The 19,771-nt window shown below is 40.0% G+C and overlaps 1 protein-coding gene across 1 annotated transcript in view; it reads right to left on the bottom strand.

Annotated features, from left to right (window-relative positions):
* Window positions 1-19,771, bottom strand: part of dync2h1 (dynein cytoplasmic 2 heavy chain 1) — a 561,613-nt gene that overhangs the window by 272,381 nt on the left and 269,461 nt on the right. The window contains exons 66-68 of the mRNA XM_060826048.1: window positions 18,107-18,230; window positions 9,971-10,134; window positions 8,762-8,881 (exon numbers count right to left, since the gene is read on the bottom strand). Of these exons, the coding sequence (XP_060682031.1) occupies window positions 8,762-8,881; window positions 9,971-10,134; window positions 18,107-18,230 (408 nt within the window). The remainder of the gene's footprint in view (window positions 1-8,761; window positions 8,882-9,970; window positions 10,135-18,106; window positions 18,231-19,771) is intronic.

Raw genomic sequence — 19,771 nt, 5'->3', positions numbered from 1 at the left:
TAAATTGATCAACAAGCAGCAAAGGAGACAAATGATACGTTAGCGAGACGATTGGAGTACAGGAACAAGGATGTCTTGCTGCAATTGCACAGGGCATTGGTAAGATCATACCTGGAATATTGTATGCAGTGTTGGTCTCCTTATCTGAGGAAGGATGTTCTTACTATAGAGGGAACGCAGCAAAGGTTTACATAAATGATTCATGGGATGGCAGAACTGACTTATGAAGAAAGATTCCATTCATTGGAGTTTAGAAGAATATGGGGAGATCTCATAGAAATACATAAATTTTAACAGGACTAGACAAGTTAGATGTAGAATGGATTCTTTGGTTAGTGGAGGAGTCCAGAACCCAGGGTCACAGCCCAAGGATTCAAAGTTAAGTATTTAGGACTGAGATGACAAGAAATTTCTTCACTCTGACAGTGGTGAATATATGGAATTCACTACCCAAAAAGGTGTCAAGGCCAAAACATCGTATGATTTCAAGAAGTTGGATGTAACACTTGAATCAAAACATGCCTTTGAGTTAGATGATCAGCCATGATTATAATAATTGGCAAGGCAGGTTCAAAGGACCAAATGGCCTAATCTTGCTCCTATTTTGTATGTTTCTAACTAATGATCAATGGTATTGTAAGATTGCTTGCGATTAACAATAATATTCCACAACATTGAACATTGTTTTTGTTACAATACGTAGGTGAACTTCTGTGTTAATTAACTAGTAAAAGCGAGGACTGCAGATGCTGGAGATTAGAGTCGAGAGGGTAGTGCTGCAAAAGCACAGCAGATCAGGCTGCATCCGAGGAGCAGGTTGATGTATTAGGCATAAGCCCTTCATCAGGAATGACTCCCTCCCTCGTTCCTGATGAAGGACTTATCCCCAAAATGTCGATTCTCTTGCTCCTCAGACGCTGCCTGACCTGCTGTGCTCTTCCAGCGCCACACTTTCTTCCCTCTGTTAATTAAACCAAACTGCCAGAAAGCTCACCTTGCCATGTAATCTGTTAAAATAGAAGTGACAGAGAACTCACAAACTTCACTGTGCAAAGAAAGTGGCATCAATTTATTTTTTTACTTGAAAAGTGAACATTAACAACAACTATTCACAAGTTTAAGCCCTTCATTCTCTTAACTGCTTAGTATCTGCTTCCAACTCTATAACACTATGCTGTTCCAATAAGACACTTATTAAAAATTACATCCACTGAATTTCAAAACCACACAGCTACTGCCTTCTTCTGTGTCTTTTCTCTGTGGCTGAGGATCTGACTGGAATGCCATCTTTCTTTTTTACTGCAAGTATGTTTCACATAAAAAGGTATCTTTGATAGAAAGTGTTTTCCAATTTCTTTAAGAACAAGATGTTAGCTCTCCATGAGTTCCTCTCTCTACAGCAGCTCTCTGACCAATTTTCAAAATGTCCGCATTGTATACTCCCTCCAACATTGGATTGTCTCATTGGTTTGATGTTGGCAAAACATTAAATTTCAACTCAATTGGGTTTTAGTATCCTGGGGCATAATTTAAATGATTTGTTAAATTTTAATGGTCAAATCAGCAACCAAAACTCAGATATCCATTCACAGCTATATGTTACATATTTTCAATTTTCACTCTGAGACTGCCAACTAGTCACATTTACAGGTGCTAATCATCTCTCAGTACAGAAGAGCATTTACTCTCTCTTAAAGGTCCAGTACACGCCTTCAACTTCATAACACTTTGGATTATGCTGTCAGTGTGTTGGAGATTGGCCATGATGATGTGGGGAGGCTGGTGCATACCTGATGCCAACATCCCTGAATGGGGGTGCAGCGGTCACTGACCATGAAGTGTATCCAGAGGTGTTGCTGGCTGCCATTCAGACAAGCAAGCATCGAGCTAGAGTCACCAGGTACCCACACTAACTTTCCTGTTAGGAGTTGACGCCATTTGGTTGCTAGCGTGATGCTGGAAAAGCACAGCAGGTCAGGCAGCATCCAAGGAGCAGGAAAATCAAAGTTTCGAGCAAAAGCCCTTCATCAGGAATCCTGATGAAGAGCTTTTGCTAAAACTTTGATTTTCCTGCACCTCGGATGCTGCCTGACCTGCTGTGCTTTTCCAGCATCACTTCTTGACTCTAATCTCCAGCATCTGCAGTACTGGCCATGTAGTTTCTATCTGGTGCTCAGAAGAATAAGAAATACACATCAATGAGATCAAAATAAGTCCTAATTGTCAATGAACTCACAAATAGACCTATAGTCACTCACCACTAAGATCCTCTTCTTGCTGGAATATGGTTTGCTCAGAGCTGGAAGGTTTGTTTTCAGATGTTTCATCACTATACTCGGTAACATCTTCAGTGAGCCTCCAGATGAAGCACTGGTGGTGAAGCCCACTTTCTATTTATATGTTTGGGTTTCCTTGGGTCGGTGATGTTATTTCCTGTGGTGACATCATTTCTTATGGTGATGTCACTTTCTGTTCTTTTTCTCAAGGGGTGGTGAATGGGATCCAAGTCAATGTGTTTGTTGATAGAGTTCCGGTTGGAATGCCATGCTTCTAGGAATTTTTGTGTATGTCTCTGTTTGACTTGTCCTTGGATGGATGTGTTGTCTCAGTTGAAGTGGTGTCCTCCCTCATCTGTATCTAAGGATACTAGTGAGAGTCTTTTTTGTGGTTAGGTGATGTTCATATATCCTGGTGGCGAGTTTTCTGCCTGTTTGTCCAATGTAGTGTATGTTACAGTCCTTGCATGGTATTTTGTAAATGACATTAGTTTTACTTGTTGTCTGTATAGCATCTTTCAAATTCATTAGCTGCTGTTTTAGTGTGTTGATAGGTTTGTGGACTACCATGATGCCAAGGGGTTTTTAACAGTGTATTTTCTAATTTCTACCGTACTCTTCAGCTTATATTATCTACCCTTCCTGTCACACTTTGACTTTCATTCACCTCTTCACTCAAATACAGCACTACTCTCGTTTCTTTTTCGATTTTAAACATCACTTCCATTGGGTCTTCATCCCCTCCACTCCTCACATTTCTCCCCCTCAAATAGTTAATTTAAAGCTGTATCTAGAACCGTCCTATCAATGGAATCTAAAAGTAGAGAGGTGCTGTTAAAACTAAACAAGGCACAAATCAGATTACAGACAGACGTTTGTGAACCGCTTTAAGCCTCTTACCTAAGGTAAGAAACACTGGCATTGAAGACAATCCATAGGCAGTTCTATAAGTTGATACCAGAGAATATGGGATGGCACAGTAGCTCAGTGGTTAGCACTGCTGCACTCCCAGTTTGTGTTATAGTGATACTAACCTGCTGCACATTCCTCCCTGTCTCAGGTAGTACTCATCTCGTTTCTAAATGTTTTTTAAAAATTTAAAATGCAAATGAAATTATGCTAATTACTTCAGTAAAGTCTGATAGGGTTTCACATTATATACACCTGACATACAAGAAAAGTATTGATTGAATGGGTTCAGTTACTGAAAGGAGTCACTGGGTAGAAGATCTGATTATTGATATATACCACTCTCACAGCAATGCATGACTCACATCAAAGAGTGTAGTTCTCAATGATTTCTATTAGAACTGGATGATTACATTGTTGAATTTGTAGTACAGATACAGAAGGATTAAAGATTTTGAAAATAAATCTATTGTCTTTCTAATTTCATTCTTGATAATAGCATCAAAATTATTGAATGCAGCTAACCAAATATCAGAAAATTTGTTCACAACAAAGTTAAATAACAAACACCTCAGAGCTTCATAAATATTTCAATGCATAAATATTATTAACATTAATATGCTGCTATGTCCATCAAATTTTGAGGCCTCTATTTCATTCCTGCCTAATACGGTAAAAGAAAATTTAACTTGTGTTGTGTGCAGTTTTGGAGTCCACATTGTAGGAGAGATGGGACAGCACTAGAGAAGGTGCAGTGAGATTTACAATGATGTTGTCCGGGCTGCAGAGTTCAGTTATGAAAAGAGATTCGATAGACTTTTTTCTCCTTAGCACAGAGGAGACTCTGATTGAAATGCATAAGGTTACGAGAGGCACAGACAGATAGAGTAGATACTGTAGCGGGACCAATGACTGGGGACATCGATTTAAGTAGACAGTGAGGACTGCAGATGCTGGAGATCAGAGCTGAAAATGTGTTGCTGGAAAAGCGCAGCAGGTCAGGCAGCAGCATCCAAGGAGCAGGAGAATCGACGTTTAGGGCATGAGAATCTTCCTGAAGAAGGGCTCATGCCCGAAACGTCGATTCTCCTGCTCCTTGGATGCTGTCTGACCTGCTGCGTTTTTCGAGCAACACATTTTCAGCGGCATCGATTTAAGGTAAGGGTCAGAAAGTGTACATGACATGGGAAACATTCTTTCACCCAGTGGGTGAATCAGGAAGTCTCTGACTATAAGGATAGTGGAGGCAGAAACTCTCATAACGTTTAAATAACATTTAGATGTGCACTTGCAGTGCCAAAATGCTGAAAAATGGGATTAAAACAGTTAGGTGCTGGTTTTTAAGCAGTGCACACCCGATGAGCTGAAGGGCCTCTTTCTAATCTGTGGATCTCTATGACTCAGAATTAAAATATTCTCATACCTTTTTAAAAACTATATACAAGTCTGTCCTATATTTTCAATTCAAAATACTAGCTTGAATATCATCTGGGACTAGATTTCCAAATTGTTCAAGGGAGCCTGAAATACAATTGCTCACTATCAGCCTCCAATGCCAGCTTGCTGCCACAACCAAACTCTGAATTATTTTCAATGTGTACAGGTTAAAACAAATTGGCAGCATGGCAAACAGCAGTGGATCCTTATTCAATGGATGGCTTAATGAAGAGAAATATGTGAATCTTGTAATGCTGTTATGATGCCAGTTGATACAGGAAAATAATGTTTCAACTAATTTCTTGACACTTTCCATTACAGAGACTCAAATCCAGGGAAAATACATCCCTACCTCAATTCTTTAGTGTTCCATTTAACTGACTCCTTCCAGGTTTTCTACCATTGACAGTAGAGACAACTGGATATGTCCTTCCAAATCTGATGTGAACTTTTCTTCAAATCTTAAATTCTCTCAGTTCTAATGCTTGCAGATTTCGAATCAAACTCTTCTACTTTGGTATTTTTATGACGGAATAATATTCTTCCTATAACAGGGTGATCAGAACTGTACAAAGTACCCCAAAAGGTACCCTCACCAATGTCCTGTACAACTTCATTTTGATGTCCCAACTCCTATACTCAATGTCTCAGTGTATCTGATCCCAGGAGGACCAGTTCCACCACAGAACACACCAGATGGCCTCCTTCTTTAGAGACCGCAATTTCCCTTCCCACGTGGTTAAAGATGCCCTCCAACACATCTCGTCCACACCCTGCACGTCTGCCCTCAGACCCCACCCCTCCAACCGTAAGAAGGACAGAACGCCCTTGGTGCTCACCTTCCACCCTACCAACCTTCGCATAAACCAAATCATCCAGCGACATTTCCGCCACCTCCAAAAAGACCCCACCACCAGGGATATATTTCCCTCCCCACCACTTTCAGCCTTCCGCAAAGACCGTTCCCTCCGTGACTACCTGGTCAGGTCCACGCCCCCCCCTACAACCCACCCTCCCATCCTGGCACCTTCCCCTGCCACCGCAGGAACTGTAAAACCTGCGCCCACACCTCCTCCCTCACCTCTATCCAAGGCCCTAAAGGAGCCTTCCACATCCAAAGTTTTACCTGCACATCCACTAATATCATTTATTGTATCCGTTGCTCCCGATGCGGTCTCCTCTACATTGGGGAGACTGGGCATCTACTAGCAGACCGCTTCAGGGAACATCTCCGGGAGACCCGCACCAATCAACCACACCACCCCATGGCCCAACATTTCAACTCCCCCTCCCACTCTGCTGAGGACATGGAGTTCCTGGGCCTCCTTCACCGCCGCTCCCTCACCACCAGACGCCTGGAGGGAGAACACCTTATCTTCCGCCTCAGAACACTTCAATCCCAGGGCATCAATGTGGACTTCAATAGTTTCCTCATTTCCCCTTCCCCCACCTCACCCTAGTTCCAAACTTCCAGCTCAGCACTGTCCCCATGACTTGTTTGGACTTGTCCTACCTGCATATCTCCTTTTCCACCTATCCACTCCACCCTCTCCTCCCTGACCTTCATCCCCTCCCCCACTCACCTATTGTACTCTATGCTACTTTCTCCCCACCCCCACCCTCCTCTAGTTTATCTCTCCACGCTTCAGGCTCTCTGTCTTTATTCCTGATGAAGGGCTTTTGCCCGAAACGTCGATTTTGCTGCTCCTTGGATGCTGCCTGAATTTACCAACATGCATAAACCAAATCATCCAGCAACATTTCCGCCACCTCCAAAAAGACCCCACCACCAGGGATATATATGCCTGCTGTGCTCTTCCAGCACCACTGATCCAGAATCTAGTTTCCAGCATCTGCAGTCATTGTTTTTAGCTCCTATACTCAATGGTCTATCACATTCTATTAAGTTTTTTGAGGCACCCCCAGAGCAGTAAAGGCAGAAAACCAGTTGCTTCAACACAGAAGTAGTCCACTCTAGAATACGGTTTGTAGCAGGGTGGGTTTCATTAAATGTATGCTGGCAAAGACAGCCTTAAGAATGGAGTCGAGTATAAAACTAATAGACCATGTGACCCAGACGCCATCCTCTGATTTGATGTTTTGGCTCAAAACAGAAAGTACACCAGACTGATAGAATAAAAGCATCAGTACTGTAGCCAGGATTGCTGCATTTACCAACATGCTGTGTTGAAGATCCAGGCTTTGGTAATCTTTTTGGATTGAGTAAATCTCAGCATACACGTCCAGTCAGTGGCACGCTTCACAATGAGAGGTTCTATTATCCTGACAAAGACATGTGCAAGCTCTGGTCAGAGAAACAATGATTTTCCCTTTCCCATGTTATAGATATTGTGGCGAAGGGTTTCAATAAGAACAAATGAATGGCCACAGTTACCAACACAATCAATCACAATAACACCCTTACCTGATTCAGAGGTTACAGACCTGGTTCAAGATGTTGTTGAGTTCTGTGAGCTTCTCCTTCCTAAATCACAGCTAATGCACACCATGTACCTCAATGAATCATAATATCATAGAGATGTACAGCATGGAAACAGACCATTCGGTTCAACTCACTCATGCCCTCCAGATATCCCAACCAAATCTAGTCCAACCTGCCAGCATCTGGCTCATTTCCCTCCAAACCCTTCCTATTCATATACCTATCCAGATGCCTTTTAAATGTTGAAATTGTACCAGCCTCCACCACTTCCTCTGGCAGCTCATTCCATACCCGTACCACCCTCTATATGAAAAAGTTGCCCCTTAGCTCTCTTTTATATCTTTCCCCTCTCACCCTAAGCCTATGCCCTCTAGTTCTGGACTCCCCGACACCAGGGAAAAGACTTTGGCAATTTATCCTATCCATGCCCCTCATGATTTTATAAACCTCTATAAGATCACCCCTCAGCTTCCAACGCTCAAGGAAAACAGCCCCAGCCTATTCAACCTTTCTACATGGCTCAAATCCTACAACCCTAGCAACATCCTTGTAAATCCTTTCTGAACCCTTTCAAGTTTCACAACATCATTCCAATAGGAAGGAGGCCAGAACTGCACCCAATATTAACAGTGGCCTAACTAATTCCTACACAGACACAACATGACTTCCCAGCTCCTGTACTCAATACTCTGACCAATAAAGGAAAGCAGACCAAATGCCACCTTCACTATCCTATCTACCTGTGACTCTATTTTCAAGGAGCTATGAACCTGCACTCCAAGGTCTCTTTGTTCAGCAACACTCCCTAAGACCTTACCATTAAGTGTATAAGGCCTGTTAAGACTCATCTGAATTAAACTCCAGCTGCCACTTTTCAGCCCATTGGCCCATCTGATCAAGATCCTGTAGTAGTCTGAGGTAATCTGCTTCGCTATCCACTACACCTCCAATTTTGGTGTCATCTGCAAACTTACTAACTGTACCTCATATGCTCACATCCAAATCATTTGTATAAATGATGAAAAGTAGTGGACCCAGCTCCAATCCTTGTTGCACTCCACTGGTCACAGGAATCCAGTCTGAAAAACAACCGTCCACCGTCACCCTCGCTCTTCTACTTTTGAGCCAGTTCTGTATTCAAATGCCTAATTCTCCCCGTATTCTGTGACATATAACCTTGCTAACCAGTCTCCCAAGGGAACCTTGTCAAAAGCCTTACTGAAGTCCATATAGATTCTACATTAGAGTGGTGCTGGAAAAGCACAGCAGTTCAAGCAGCATCCGAGGATGAAAGGCTTTTGCCCGAAACGTCGATTTTCCTACTCCTCAGATGCTGCCTGAACTGCTATGATTTTCCGGCATCTCTAATCTAGAATCTGGTTTCCAGCATCTGCAATCCTTGTTTTTACCTAGTTGAAGTCCATATAGATCACGTCCACTGCTCTGCCCTCATCAATCCTCTTGGTTACTTGTTCAAAAAACTCAAACAAGTTTGTGGGACATGATTTCCCATGCGCAAAGCCATGTTGACTATTCCTAATCAGTCCTTGCCTTTCAAACAACATAAGGGTTGCCATCTCATGAAAAATCAGTTTAACAGATCTATTGCTAAAATGTTGGTATGATTTTAAATATAGGTTTCTTGTTAAATTAACTGATACAAACATACAAACATACAATTTTCTCTATGTAATACCTCTAACAGAGAATCTTCAAGTTTTGCTAGTTGAATCTTTTTCTCCTCCTCCTGTTGTAGGAGTGTTGTCTTGCGTTCCTCCAGCTCTGGTTTCTCATGTTGCAGTGTGACAGCTAATAGCTTCAAGACATAAAACAAATTAACATTTTTGCAGTAATTGAAAATGCTTTGAGATATGATTATTAAAGATTACCAGTTTATAAGTAGCTAACAAAGACAATTTTCTGTTGATCATAAAGAGAAAATCTTAATTTCAATAGATTTTTTTTACATCTCAGGCATTTTACGAAATTCCTGTTCTCCACACAATTCCAATTGGCAATATATGCAAAATGCTACTGCTCACATTCTGTCTTGCACGATACCACTCCTCCATTATTCCCTTCTTGCTGACCATGACTCCTCAACTCCCAGTACATCTAATTTAAAACACACTAAAACTCTTTTGTATTCTCATTGTTGCTATCACATCTATTTAAATTTAAAATATGTTCTTTGCAAGCCCATCAGTTGTTGCAAACTAACATCACATTATTTCAGTGCATAATATGCTTTCTTCCAACAGCTTAGGTGCTTTCTCGCTCTTAATCTGTTCATAAAGTACTTAGTATTTCCAACTGCCTTCTTCATAGCTCCAACCTTACAGTTAAACATTAACCTTCATTTCTAAATCCTGCACTTTTTAAAGGACAAGACATAATCAAAGCAAACACATAAAAATAATCTTGCTTCCTTTGGATATAACTTGGACTTCATATTACTGTTAACAGGTGTGCACACGTACACACAAACACTTTGCAATAAAACTACAGTTTTCATCACTAAACACTGAATAGGATATCCTTTATTGTCACATGTACTCGAGTACAGAAGTTAAGGAGTACAGTGAAAAATTGCTATAATGGCTACCTCTAATGGCACCATCTTTGGTACAAGTACATAGGTACAGATCTTGGATACAAAAGAGGAATAAAGGGAAAAATAGTAGCATTACTTACAGTGTCTAAAAAATAAGTGAGAAGTAGGATAGTTATAACATAGTTAAAGGATTGCCATTACAGTCTGGTAAAGAATTTCAAAGACATTATACTGCAACAATAATATCTTCCACACAATATAAAATACTATATTATTGACTTGTTAAGATGAACAATACAGAATATGACAAGTAACATACAGATATTAAAAGGTGAATAAAAGTATATTTACCTGTCCACGGAGACCTTCCCTTGTTATCGTAAAATTAACCTCATTGACAATAGAAGCTGCGTCAGGTGGAATAGATGGGTTGGGGTTGCGAGTTGCGAGAAAAAGGCGAAATTCTTCATTGTAGTCAATTATTTTATCACCAATTTGTACAACATACCGAGGTCCTGTAATAATAGTTTACATAGTGCAAAATTTAATTAAAGGCACTCAAAAACAGCCACCTTGAAAAGAAGGTAAAAATTTGTGTACATGATGTGTTTATACAACTTGTTGTTAAGGAAGGCACTGAGCCCACTAAACACCCAAAGCACTTTACACACAAAAAACTAGTTAGTGAAAAAGTTAGGAAAGGTTCAAACATGGTAGTGAAAAGGTAGATATGAAAATTTTGAACATCTCGGTGAGACGTTGAAAGGTTGAAAGAAAGCAGGTGTAAAGCGAGAAGTTATTGAAGGTTCTATCATTAATAATGTGGCAGAGGAATACAGAGTAGGAGAACTGAAGGGCCAACGATGGAATGCAAGCCTGGAGGTAATTTCTGAGGTAACAACACTGGACCAAATTTGAAACAAAGGATGTCTAATCTGGAGATTGGCAGTAAAAAAGGAGATGAAGTCAAGAAAAATAGAAATAGGTAAGCAGCACTTTATGCATGAAAACATGCAAATGGTTCAACATTGGGTAATGTGGAAGATGTTCAGAGTAGTGTTCGGTATGAATATTGATGAGGAGATTGAGTTTGGAAAGAATAAAAATATGCTTGTGGGTTTCAAAGAAATGAAGTTGAGATAAAGCAGAATCAATTGTACTTGCTGCATTCATTTGAAGAAGATAACACTGCAGAAATTCTACAGACTGCCAATCACACTCTCTGACATGAAGATTTACTATTAATGTACAAAGTTTCATTCCTTTGGCTTTCAATTATTTTTGAAAATTTTTCAAATATTAAATTTGAAATTACATTTTATATTTTTATCTTTTCTATCACTTTTCCTTTTTTTACACAATCATTTGTCCTCCCTGTCTATTTCTCTTTTTTAACCTGACTTGATATTGAATTCTCCCACACTAAAATACACTTTTTTTCTCAATTTTCAACTGTTTATTTCTCAATCCCCAAACTGATTGCTTGGGGAGATATAGAATTGCCTTTTTCACTCAGGTCCCAGATCCCTCTTTATCTCACTTTACTCTTACCAGTTCTCACTTTCAGCAACTTAATTAGCAAAAATGTATTGAGATAAAAAAGCTGAATGTTAGAACTAACTAATAAGATATGCTATCTGAAGACCTGCTGGAGGAAAATCTAGTGCACAATGGACAGTGAAAATTCTAGAACATCAGACAACAGAAACAGAATTATAATACTTAATTACTATTAATCAGGAACAGCGATTTTAAATCCTCTTTTGCAAGAAATTGCCAGTTTTAAACTGCATATCCTTAAACTCATTGCAGTCAATTCTACTGATTTCTTGTAGCAAAACTCACATTCAACACATTATGATCAAACAACTCAAAGTTCTAAATCTATGGGTGGCATGGTGGCACAGTGGTTAGCACTGCGTCCTCACAGCACCAGAGACCCAGGTTCAACTCCCACCTCAGGCAACTGTTTGTGTGGAGTTTGCACTTTCTCCCCGTGTCTGCGTGGGTTTCCTCCGGGTGCTCCAGTTTCCTCCCACAGTCCAAAAATGTGCAGGTTAGGTGAATTGGCTATGCTAAATTGCCCATCGTGTTAGGTGCATTAGTCAGAGGGAAATGGGTCTGGGTGGGTTGCTCTTCAAGAGGGGCAGTGTGGACTTATTGGGCCGAAGGGCCTGTTTCCATACTGTAAGTAATCTGATCTATTTGACACTTTTCTGAAAAAACATAGATGAACTAAACCTTAGTTTAGTTCTGAAAAAACATAGATGAAGGATATATTTAAAGATGAGTTTAAATGGATTCAATTTTTTCTTTGTAAATGGTTACAATATTATTAGGTCACGTTATACAATGGAAGAGTCATCTTTTGCTGTCATTACAAATGTGACACTGTAAGCAACTTCAGGCACAGTTAAATGCTGCTTGAAACTCGCTTTCTAATGTGGGTATACCTACAGCAAACAAATTGCAGCTCAAAAAGATAGCTCACCATCGCCTAATCACAGGAAGCTAGTGATGAGTAGTAATACATGCTGACCCAGTTCGTGAATTCCACATCCCAAAAATGCAAACAAAACACATGGAACGCAAGCAATCACTGTCAATGCAGCTTTCATTGGGTTTACGCTGGAATCATCACATTTGAAACCTTAAAAATGATCTGATTTGACATAAAATTTCATTTTTTATGCTAATATTTTCATAATAAAATACAAGAAAAATTGAATCAGCAAGCGGAATTTTGAATTTTAAACTACATATTAAGCCAGAATTACTGCTGAGCATTCTCGCTGAAAAACTAATTTTATGTTTAAACAATGTAAAATGTATTCATTAAGATTAAAAAAAAATGTATGATTATATAGTCAATATAATCTGCGCTTGTCTCGGTCTTGCTATCTAAAATTCTTCAGTACGTGACTTGCTAAGCATGTTTGATCACCTCAGTGTGGTTGGATGTAGAATTAAATTAATATTGAGCAAGGGTAATTCAACATCACATATATTGCTAGATCTGCTGAAAGCTTTCTTCAAGGGATACAGAAAACACTGTCACTTCATTACTGATCACATATTTTGAAATTTTTTAGTATAAGTTTTTCCCTTTATTAACTACTAAATATATCAAGAGAATAAAAGCATAAGCACAGAAACTTAGGCAAATAAAGTTTCTTAAGAGCCATATAAGGTGTTTCCATATCAACAGTTAAGAGTTTTGTTGAAGGCTGGATTAAAGAAATGCAATTATCTGTTCACGAAATGTATTATTTTCTATTCTGAATCTGCAGACTTTGCATTGCGTCAATGAAATGGATGAAATAATACTGTTTCAATTATGCTTCTCTTAAAGGTCAACAGCATTAAAACTACTTCAATGACATAAAACTTTTCATAATTGAATGTGTTTAGTACTTTAACATAAAAGTAGTCTACTATAGTGCTTTAAGTGAGAAGTGCAGCATAATGCTATTATTGTATGATACCATAGCAATTTTGGCACTACTTAATTTTCTTCCTTCGTGCCCAGGAGAGGTGAATCAAAAAGATACAATGTGGACATGCCAATGTTGGACTGGGGTGGACAAAGTTAAAAATCACTCAACACCAGGTTATTGTCCAATAGGTTTATTTGTAAGTACAAGTTTTCAGAGGGCTGGAGCAGGATCATAGGACACAGAATTTATAGTAAAAGATGAAAGTGTCATACAAGTAATGCATTGTATTGAACAAACCTAGATCGCTGTTAAGTCCTTCATCACTTAGAAAGGGGTTGCAGGTTTTGATTGGTCAATATGTAAATCCAAGAACTTCTTTCAAGTCATAGTCCCGAGATAACTTAAGGTTTTGTTTAAAAAAAAGTGACATCTCAGCTCAAACAATGAATGAAAAATGTGTGAGATTAGGATTTGTCTGCATTCCAACCTTGCGTCAGACTTGTTCTACTTCCAAAATAGGAATTTATAAAATGTTACATGAATTGACTGCCAACAGATTGTGTACTTTTTGAATAAAATAGAATGTATCTACAAATACAAATTCACCCCATAGACCTGTGTGTGTGCGTGTGTGTGTGTGTATGAGAGAGAGAGAGAAAAAGAGAAAGACGGAGAGAGAGTGTCTATGCGCATGCGTGCACACTTGATAGACTACGTACACAAGTATGTGAGAGGGGGTGTGTGTGTGTGTGTGTGTGTGTGTGTGTGTATATACACACGCATGTCTATGTGCGTGCATCTGAGAGAGCGTGTGTATGAGAAAGGGTCTCCGTGAATGCATGCGTGCTTGTGTGTGAGTGAGTATGTGAGATTGTACAGTGTAGTAAGGTCACCTGTAGTGTTACATGAACTCAAGATCCTGACTGAGGTCATCCAAGTGGCTATTGAACTTGGTTATCAGCCTCTGCTCAGTAAGTCTGCGTTGTTGTGTATCCTGAAATCCACTTTGGAGGACGGTCACCCGAAGATCCGAGGCCAAATGTCCTTCACCGCTGAAGTGTTCCCCAACTGGGAGGGAACACCCCTGTCTGGCGATTGCTGCTCTGTGTCCATTTATCCGTTCTCATTGATTCTGCTTGGTATCGCCAATATACCATGCCTCGGGGTATCCTTGCCTGCAGCATGTGAGATAGACAATGTTGGCTGAGTCACACGAATATCAGCTGCATACGTGGTGGGTAGTGTGCCCACATGTAATGGTAGTGTCCATGTTGACCCTGACTCGTCTTGCAGAGATTGCCATGACACGGTAGTATGGTGTTGTGATCAATATTGCCCTGGCTGGGCAGTTTGCTGCCAATAATGGCGTATTTAAGGTTTAGTGGTTGTTTAAAGGTGAGAAGTGAAGGCGTTCATCCTCATCGATATAATGTGTTGCAGGTTGCAAAGAACAAAGCATATTTTCTCCACTCCAGGGAAGTACTAAATGCCAAAGGGCACCCTATCGGTCGTATCCAGTGTCTGTCTCCTGAGGAGGTCATTATGGTTACTCACTGTGGCACATTGGTACTGGCGATTGATGAATTGAGCATCGTATCCTGTTCTTATGAGTGCATCCTTCAGCACCTTCAGGTGCCCTGTTAAAAAAAAGGGGTAGTGGATTCGCCATAGCACTGGCACTAGATGGGACTTCTATGTAGCTAATGGGAGTTGCAAGCCAATTGAACATTATATTCATCCGAATATTAAGAACATACATGGGACTTCTTAATTGGCTGTTGAGTTTTCACCATGATGAGATGGTAAGAAAGTGTACAGGGGGCTAGATTTTACCAAAAATTGGTCAAGTGTTGAATTCAGGGTATTGAATTCAGGGAGTTTCAAAGGCAGTTTTACTCTGAGAGCTATCTTACACAAATCTCTGTTGCTTGTTATTATGTGTGAACCTTGCCTCTTTGGTACCATACATATGTTGTCATGTGCTCAAGTGGCAGAAGTACTTACAATTCCTGGGGCCTTTTAGGATTTTTACATTCTATTCCATATTTAAAACTAAGGTCAATCTAGCTACAAACAGCACTACACAGCACACATAATGGGAAGGAATGGAAACACAACTGTGTATGACGGCGCATAGCCAGCACGGATAACTCTTCATTAAAAACGTATGTTCATTGGTGAAAATGTATCAATAATTTACATCATCACCTTGACTGCCATTGTAACTGCATCTTACAAGGATCAAACTACACAGTGTTTGATAGTGTTCAACATATCTACTGCCCTTGTCCTTTGAGATAAAATTGGATATGGAACCTTGGTGAATTTCTGCTGCGCATTTTCTACCTGGGTTTGCACTCCCACTACTAAGCATCACTTAGATGTTTGTAGATGTGATGCCAATCAAATGGGCTGTTTTGTCTTGGATAGTTTGAAGGTTCTTGAGTATTGTTGGAGCAGTACACATCCTGGCAAGTGGGAAGTATTCCATCACAATCCTGACTTGTGCCTTGTAATTGGTGGACAGGCTTTGGTCAGGAAGTGAGTTACTCACTGTAGTTTTCCTAGTCTCTGACCTACTCTTCTAGCCAATATTTAGTAGCTTGTCCAGTTCAGGTTAAGGTCATGGCAATTCTAGCATATTAATAGTGAGGGATTCAGTGCAGTAATACCATTGAATATCATGGGAAATGGTTAGACTCGTCTTGTCATAGATAGTCATTGCCAGCATTTGTGTGGTGTGATGCTACTGGCCCTAGACTAGATATTGTCCAGTCTTACTAAATTTGAACATGAACTGCTTCAGTATCTGAGGAGTCATCAATCGTGTTGAATATTGTGCAGTCAAAAAACACCTCCACTTCTGACCTTATGACAGAGGGAACATCATTGATGAAGGAGCTGGAGATGGTTGGGCATAGGACACTACCATGAGGATCTCCTGATTTGGAGATGCCGGTGTTGGACTGGGGTGTACAAAGTTAAAAATCACACAACACTAGGTTATAGTCCAACAGGTTTAATTGGAAGCGCACTAGCTTTCGGAGCGACAATCACCTGATGAAGGAACGTGGCTCTGAAAGCTAGTGTGCTTCCAAATGAGGATCTCCAATAGAGATGTCCTGAAACTGAGATAACTGACCTCCAACAACCACATTCACCTTCTTCTGAGTCAGGTACGAGTCCAATCAGAAAAACACTTTGCCCTGATTTTCATTGATTCGAGTTTAGCTAGGGGTGCTGACGCTCAGTTGAATGCAGCCTTGATATCAAAGGTTCTGTCACTCTCACATCAACTCTGGAATTAATTCAGCTCTTCTGTCCATGTTTAAACCATGGTCGTAATGAGCTCAGGAATTGAATGGCCATGGCAGAACGCAAACGGGGCATAATTGAGTGGACTGTTGCTTAAGCAGTGCTTGTTGATGATGCCTTCCATCTCTTTACTGACAATAGAGAGCAGACTGATTGGGCAGTAATTATCTGAGAAAATTTCCTGATGAAGGGCCTTTGCCTGAAACGTCGATTTTCATGCTCCTCGGATGCTGCCTGACCTGCTGTGCTTTTCCAACACCACTCTAAACTAAACTCTGGTTTCCAGCATCTGCAGTCCTCACTTTTGCCCAGTAATTATCTGAGTTGGATTTGTCCTCCTTTTCATATGCATGACGCACTGAGGCAAATTTCCACATTATTGGTAGATGCCAGTGTTACAACTGCACTGGAACCTGTTAGATACAGGTGTGGCAAGCGCACATCTTAAGCACAGATCTTCAGTGCTATTGCCTCGAAATGTTGTCAGGGCCCATAGTCTTTACAGTATCCAATGCCTTCAGTTATTTTTTGATAACACATGGCAAGAATCCTACTGTTCTGAAGAATATCTGTGATGCCATGGATCTCTTGACAAGGTCAGCATTTCTGGCTAAAGACTGGTGCAAAACATCGGCTGAAGCATTGGGAACATTGTGATGGGCTTTTCCATCATTTAGAATGGGGATGTTTGTACGGCCTCCTCATCCAGGGAGTAGTTTTAATTGTCTACCACCATTGACAACTGGACATTATAGGACTGCAGAGCTTAGATGTGATCATTGGTTGTGGAATCGTTTAGCTCTGCATATCACTTGCTACATAAGCAATTGGCCAGGCAAGTAGTATGACTAGTGCTGCTCCTGACATGCCCTCCAGCACTCTCCAGCTTTGATCATCGGGTGGGGGATAGGTCAAGCCATGAAGTTGCAGATTGTGTTGGAATACAAGTCTCCTGATGTTGATGGTTGCCCAAAGTGCCGCGTGGATGAACAGTTAAGTTGCTAGATCTGTTCAAAGTCTGTCCCATTTGGCATGGTGATAGTGTCACACAACACAATGGATGGTATTCTCAATTTGAAGGCAAGACTATCTCCATGAAGACTGCAGTATTCATTCTAAAGATCCTTGATTCATAGCTAAATAGAATTAAAGTTGCACGTGGTGATTGTACAAGTATAATCAGAGAACACAGAGATAATACTTATGAGTTGAGACATGTGATAACTTTAAGAAGCATTACAGGACTACATTTTGACCAAAAGCAGAGAAGTTTGAGAGAAGCGAAGGTGTTTCAATTATGCATGTTAAATCCTTTTTATCTGTGAACAATACTTCAAGATATTGCTATGTCATGAATTTTTTAGTCTGGATAAATCATGTCTAGGCATCAATAGAAATTAAGTATTGTTTATGCAGAACATTTATATAATATCGAAAGCATTGTGGGTTAAAGGTAAATATAAGCTTGAACTAAGCCAAAAGTATCCATGAAATTATTAGAACTTTATACTAGCACAGAACAATAATACTAAATGATCTCCTCAAGAACCAATCCATAAGTTTCATACATAATGTTTTTGTGACTTTCACAGATACCACTACCAGAGCACCAAGACCTTTCTGTTCTTTTCGAGTACCAGGTCTGATTTCCAACCCGATTCAGACACTCATACAAACTGAATCACGTTAAGTATTTTACTCCATTTAACCAAAATGATTGACTAGAATCACTTACCCTGAGCAATAAGATCCCTTCTCAGTAGTGGATACAATACAGGCTCAACTCCATCCATCTCTTGAATAATTAGTGTCTTCCCAAAACGCACAGCCAACTCCACTGCTGTTATGAAGTTAGAATCCTGTCCAGTTGTTAATAGAGACAACTATTTAATATTTAGCAATCAGGTACATTGTAAAATGTGTGATCTAGTGAAACAGAAAGATTCAACTTATACTTAAATACAAAATTATCATAATTTTACACATGTGAACACCATGCAGATCTCCCTCACAAGGATTTACATGAAACTTTTTACATGAAACGAGGTATCATCTTCAATAATAATTGTTTCACATTCTGTTGAATAAAAGCAGACTAGAAGCAAAAGCAGAAGGGTGGTTTTCATCAGCCAAATCTCTTGTCTGTGCCCCCCACCAATGCACCAGATTGGGGCAGATCGAGGTATCCCAATATAAGCCAGCAGGTGGACCATACTAATTAACAAACATGAAGCTGCCATTGCTCTGGCCTCCACGAACACAGTAAATTGTGATAAGAGTATAAAGTTGACCCTTAATTTGTAATTAGTTGACTACTTAATTCGCCTCAATTGGTGCTGGGGCAGGAAAGTTGAATTTGGGTCGACCTGCCAGAATTTTATTTCTATGATGGCAAGAAGGAAGCAGCTATCTGCCTGCTTCAATCCACTTGAATATCCTAATATCCTTCCCCAGGCTTCTCAGAAGGCTGAGTATTCTGACCAATATTTCAGGTGAATGATTTTTCATTAACTCTGTTTTGCTCCTCAAATGTGCTTGACGTGTTGCATATTCCCAGACGATTCTGTATTTATTTCAGATTGCCAGCATCTACAATATTTTGAATTTTTACAAGAATCAGTTTGCCTCAGGCATCTCTATTCCAGCATATGTCCACAACCTTAAAGATTCACTCCCTCCAACACCAACGCACAGGCACAGCAGTGTATACCACATTCAAGGTACACTGTAATAACTCACCAGGGCTTCGTCAGAAGTACCTTCCAAACCTGCGACCTCTACCACCTAGAAGGACAAGGGCAGCAAATACATGGGAACACCACTATCTGCAAGTTCCCCTCCAAGCCATACACCACTCTGATTTGGAAAGATATCACTGTTTCTTCACCATCAATGCACCAATTTCTGAATCTCCCTTATTAACACTACAGGTGCATCTATACCAGGTACACCAGACTGCAGAGGTTCAAGAAAATGGCTCACCACCACCATCGTCACAAGAGGATTTGGAAATGAAAATTAAATTCTGGCTTTTGTTAAAAGTTAAAGTAATGTCAATGAAGTCACAGAAGAAATTTATACCTGCTTTATGGTTTGATCTTCAATGCTGTTTGTTTCAACAATTTCATTCTAATTTTAATTTTTTCAAGAGTTTAGTTTGGAGTTTGTTTGATGTAGATTTCGTTAGAAGAGAAGAAATTTGAGAACAATTTTATCAAATCTAATAGCTGCATGCCATTAGATAGAACCCTCATTGATGTTTCAAATTAGATAGGTTTATAAAACTAAATCTGAAAATGTGTTGCTGGTTAAAGCACAGCAGGTTAGGCAGCATCCAAGGAATAGGAAATTCGACGTTTCGGGCATAAGCCCTTCATCAGGAATGAGGAGAGTGTGCCAA

Source organism: Hemiscyllium ocellatum, chromosome 6 (assembly GCF_020745735.1).
Source record: "Hemiscyllium ocellatum isolate sHemOce1 chromosome 6, sHemOce1.pat.X.cur, whole genome shotgun sequence".
Lineage (NCBI taxonomy): Eukaryota > Metazoa > Chordata > Chondrichthyes > Orectolobiformes > Hemiscylliidae > Hemiscyllium > Hemiscyllium ocellatum.
Note: the sequence above shows the minus strand (reverse complement) of the source record. Positions and strands in the feature narration are given on the sequence as shown.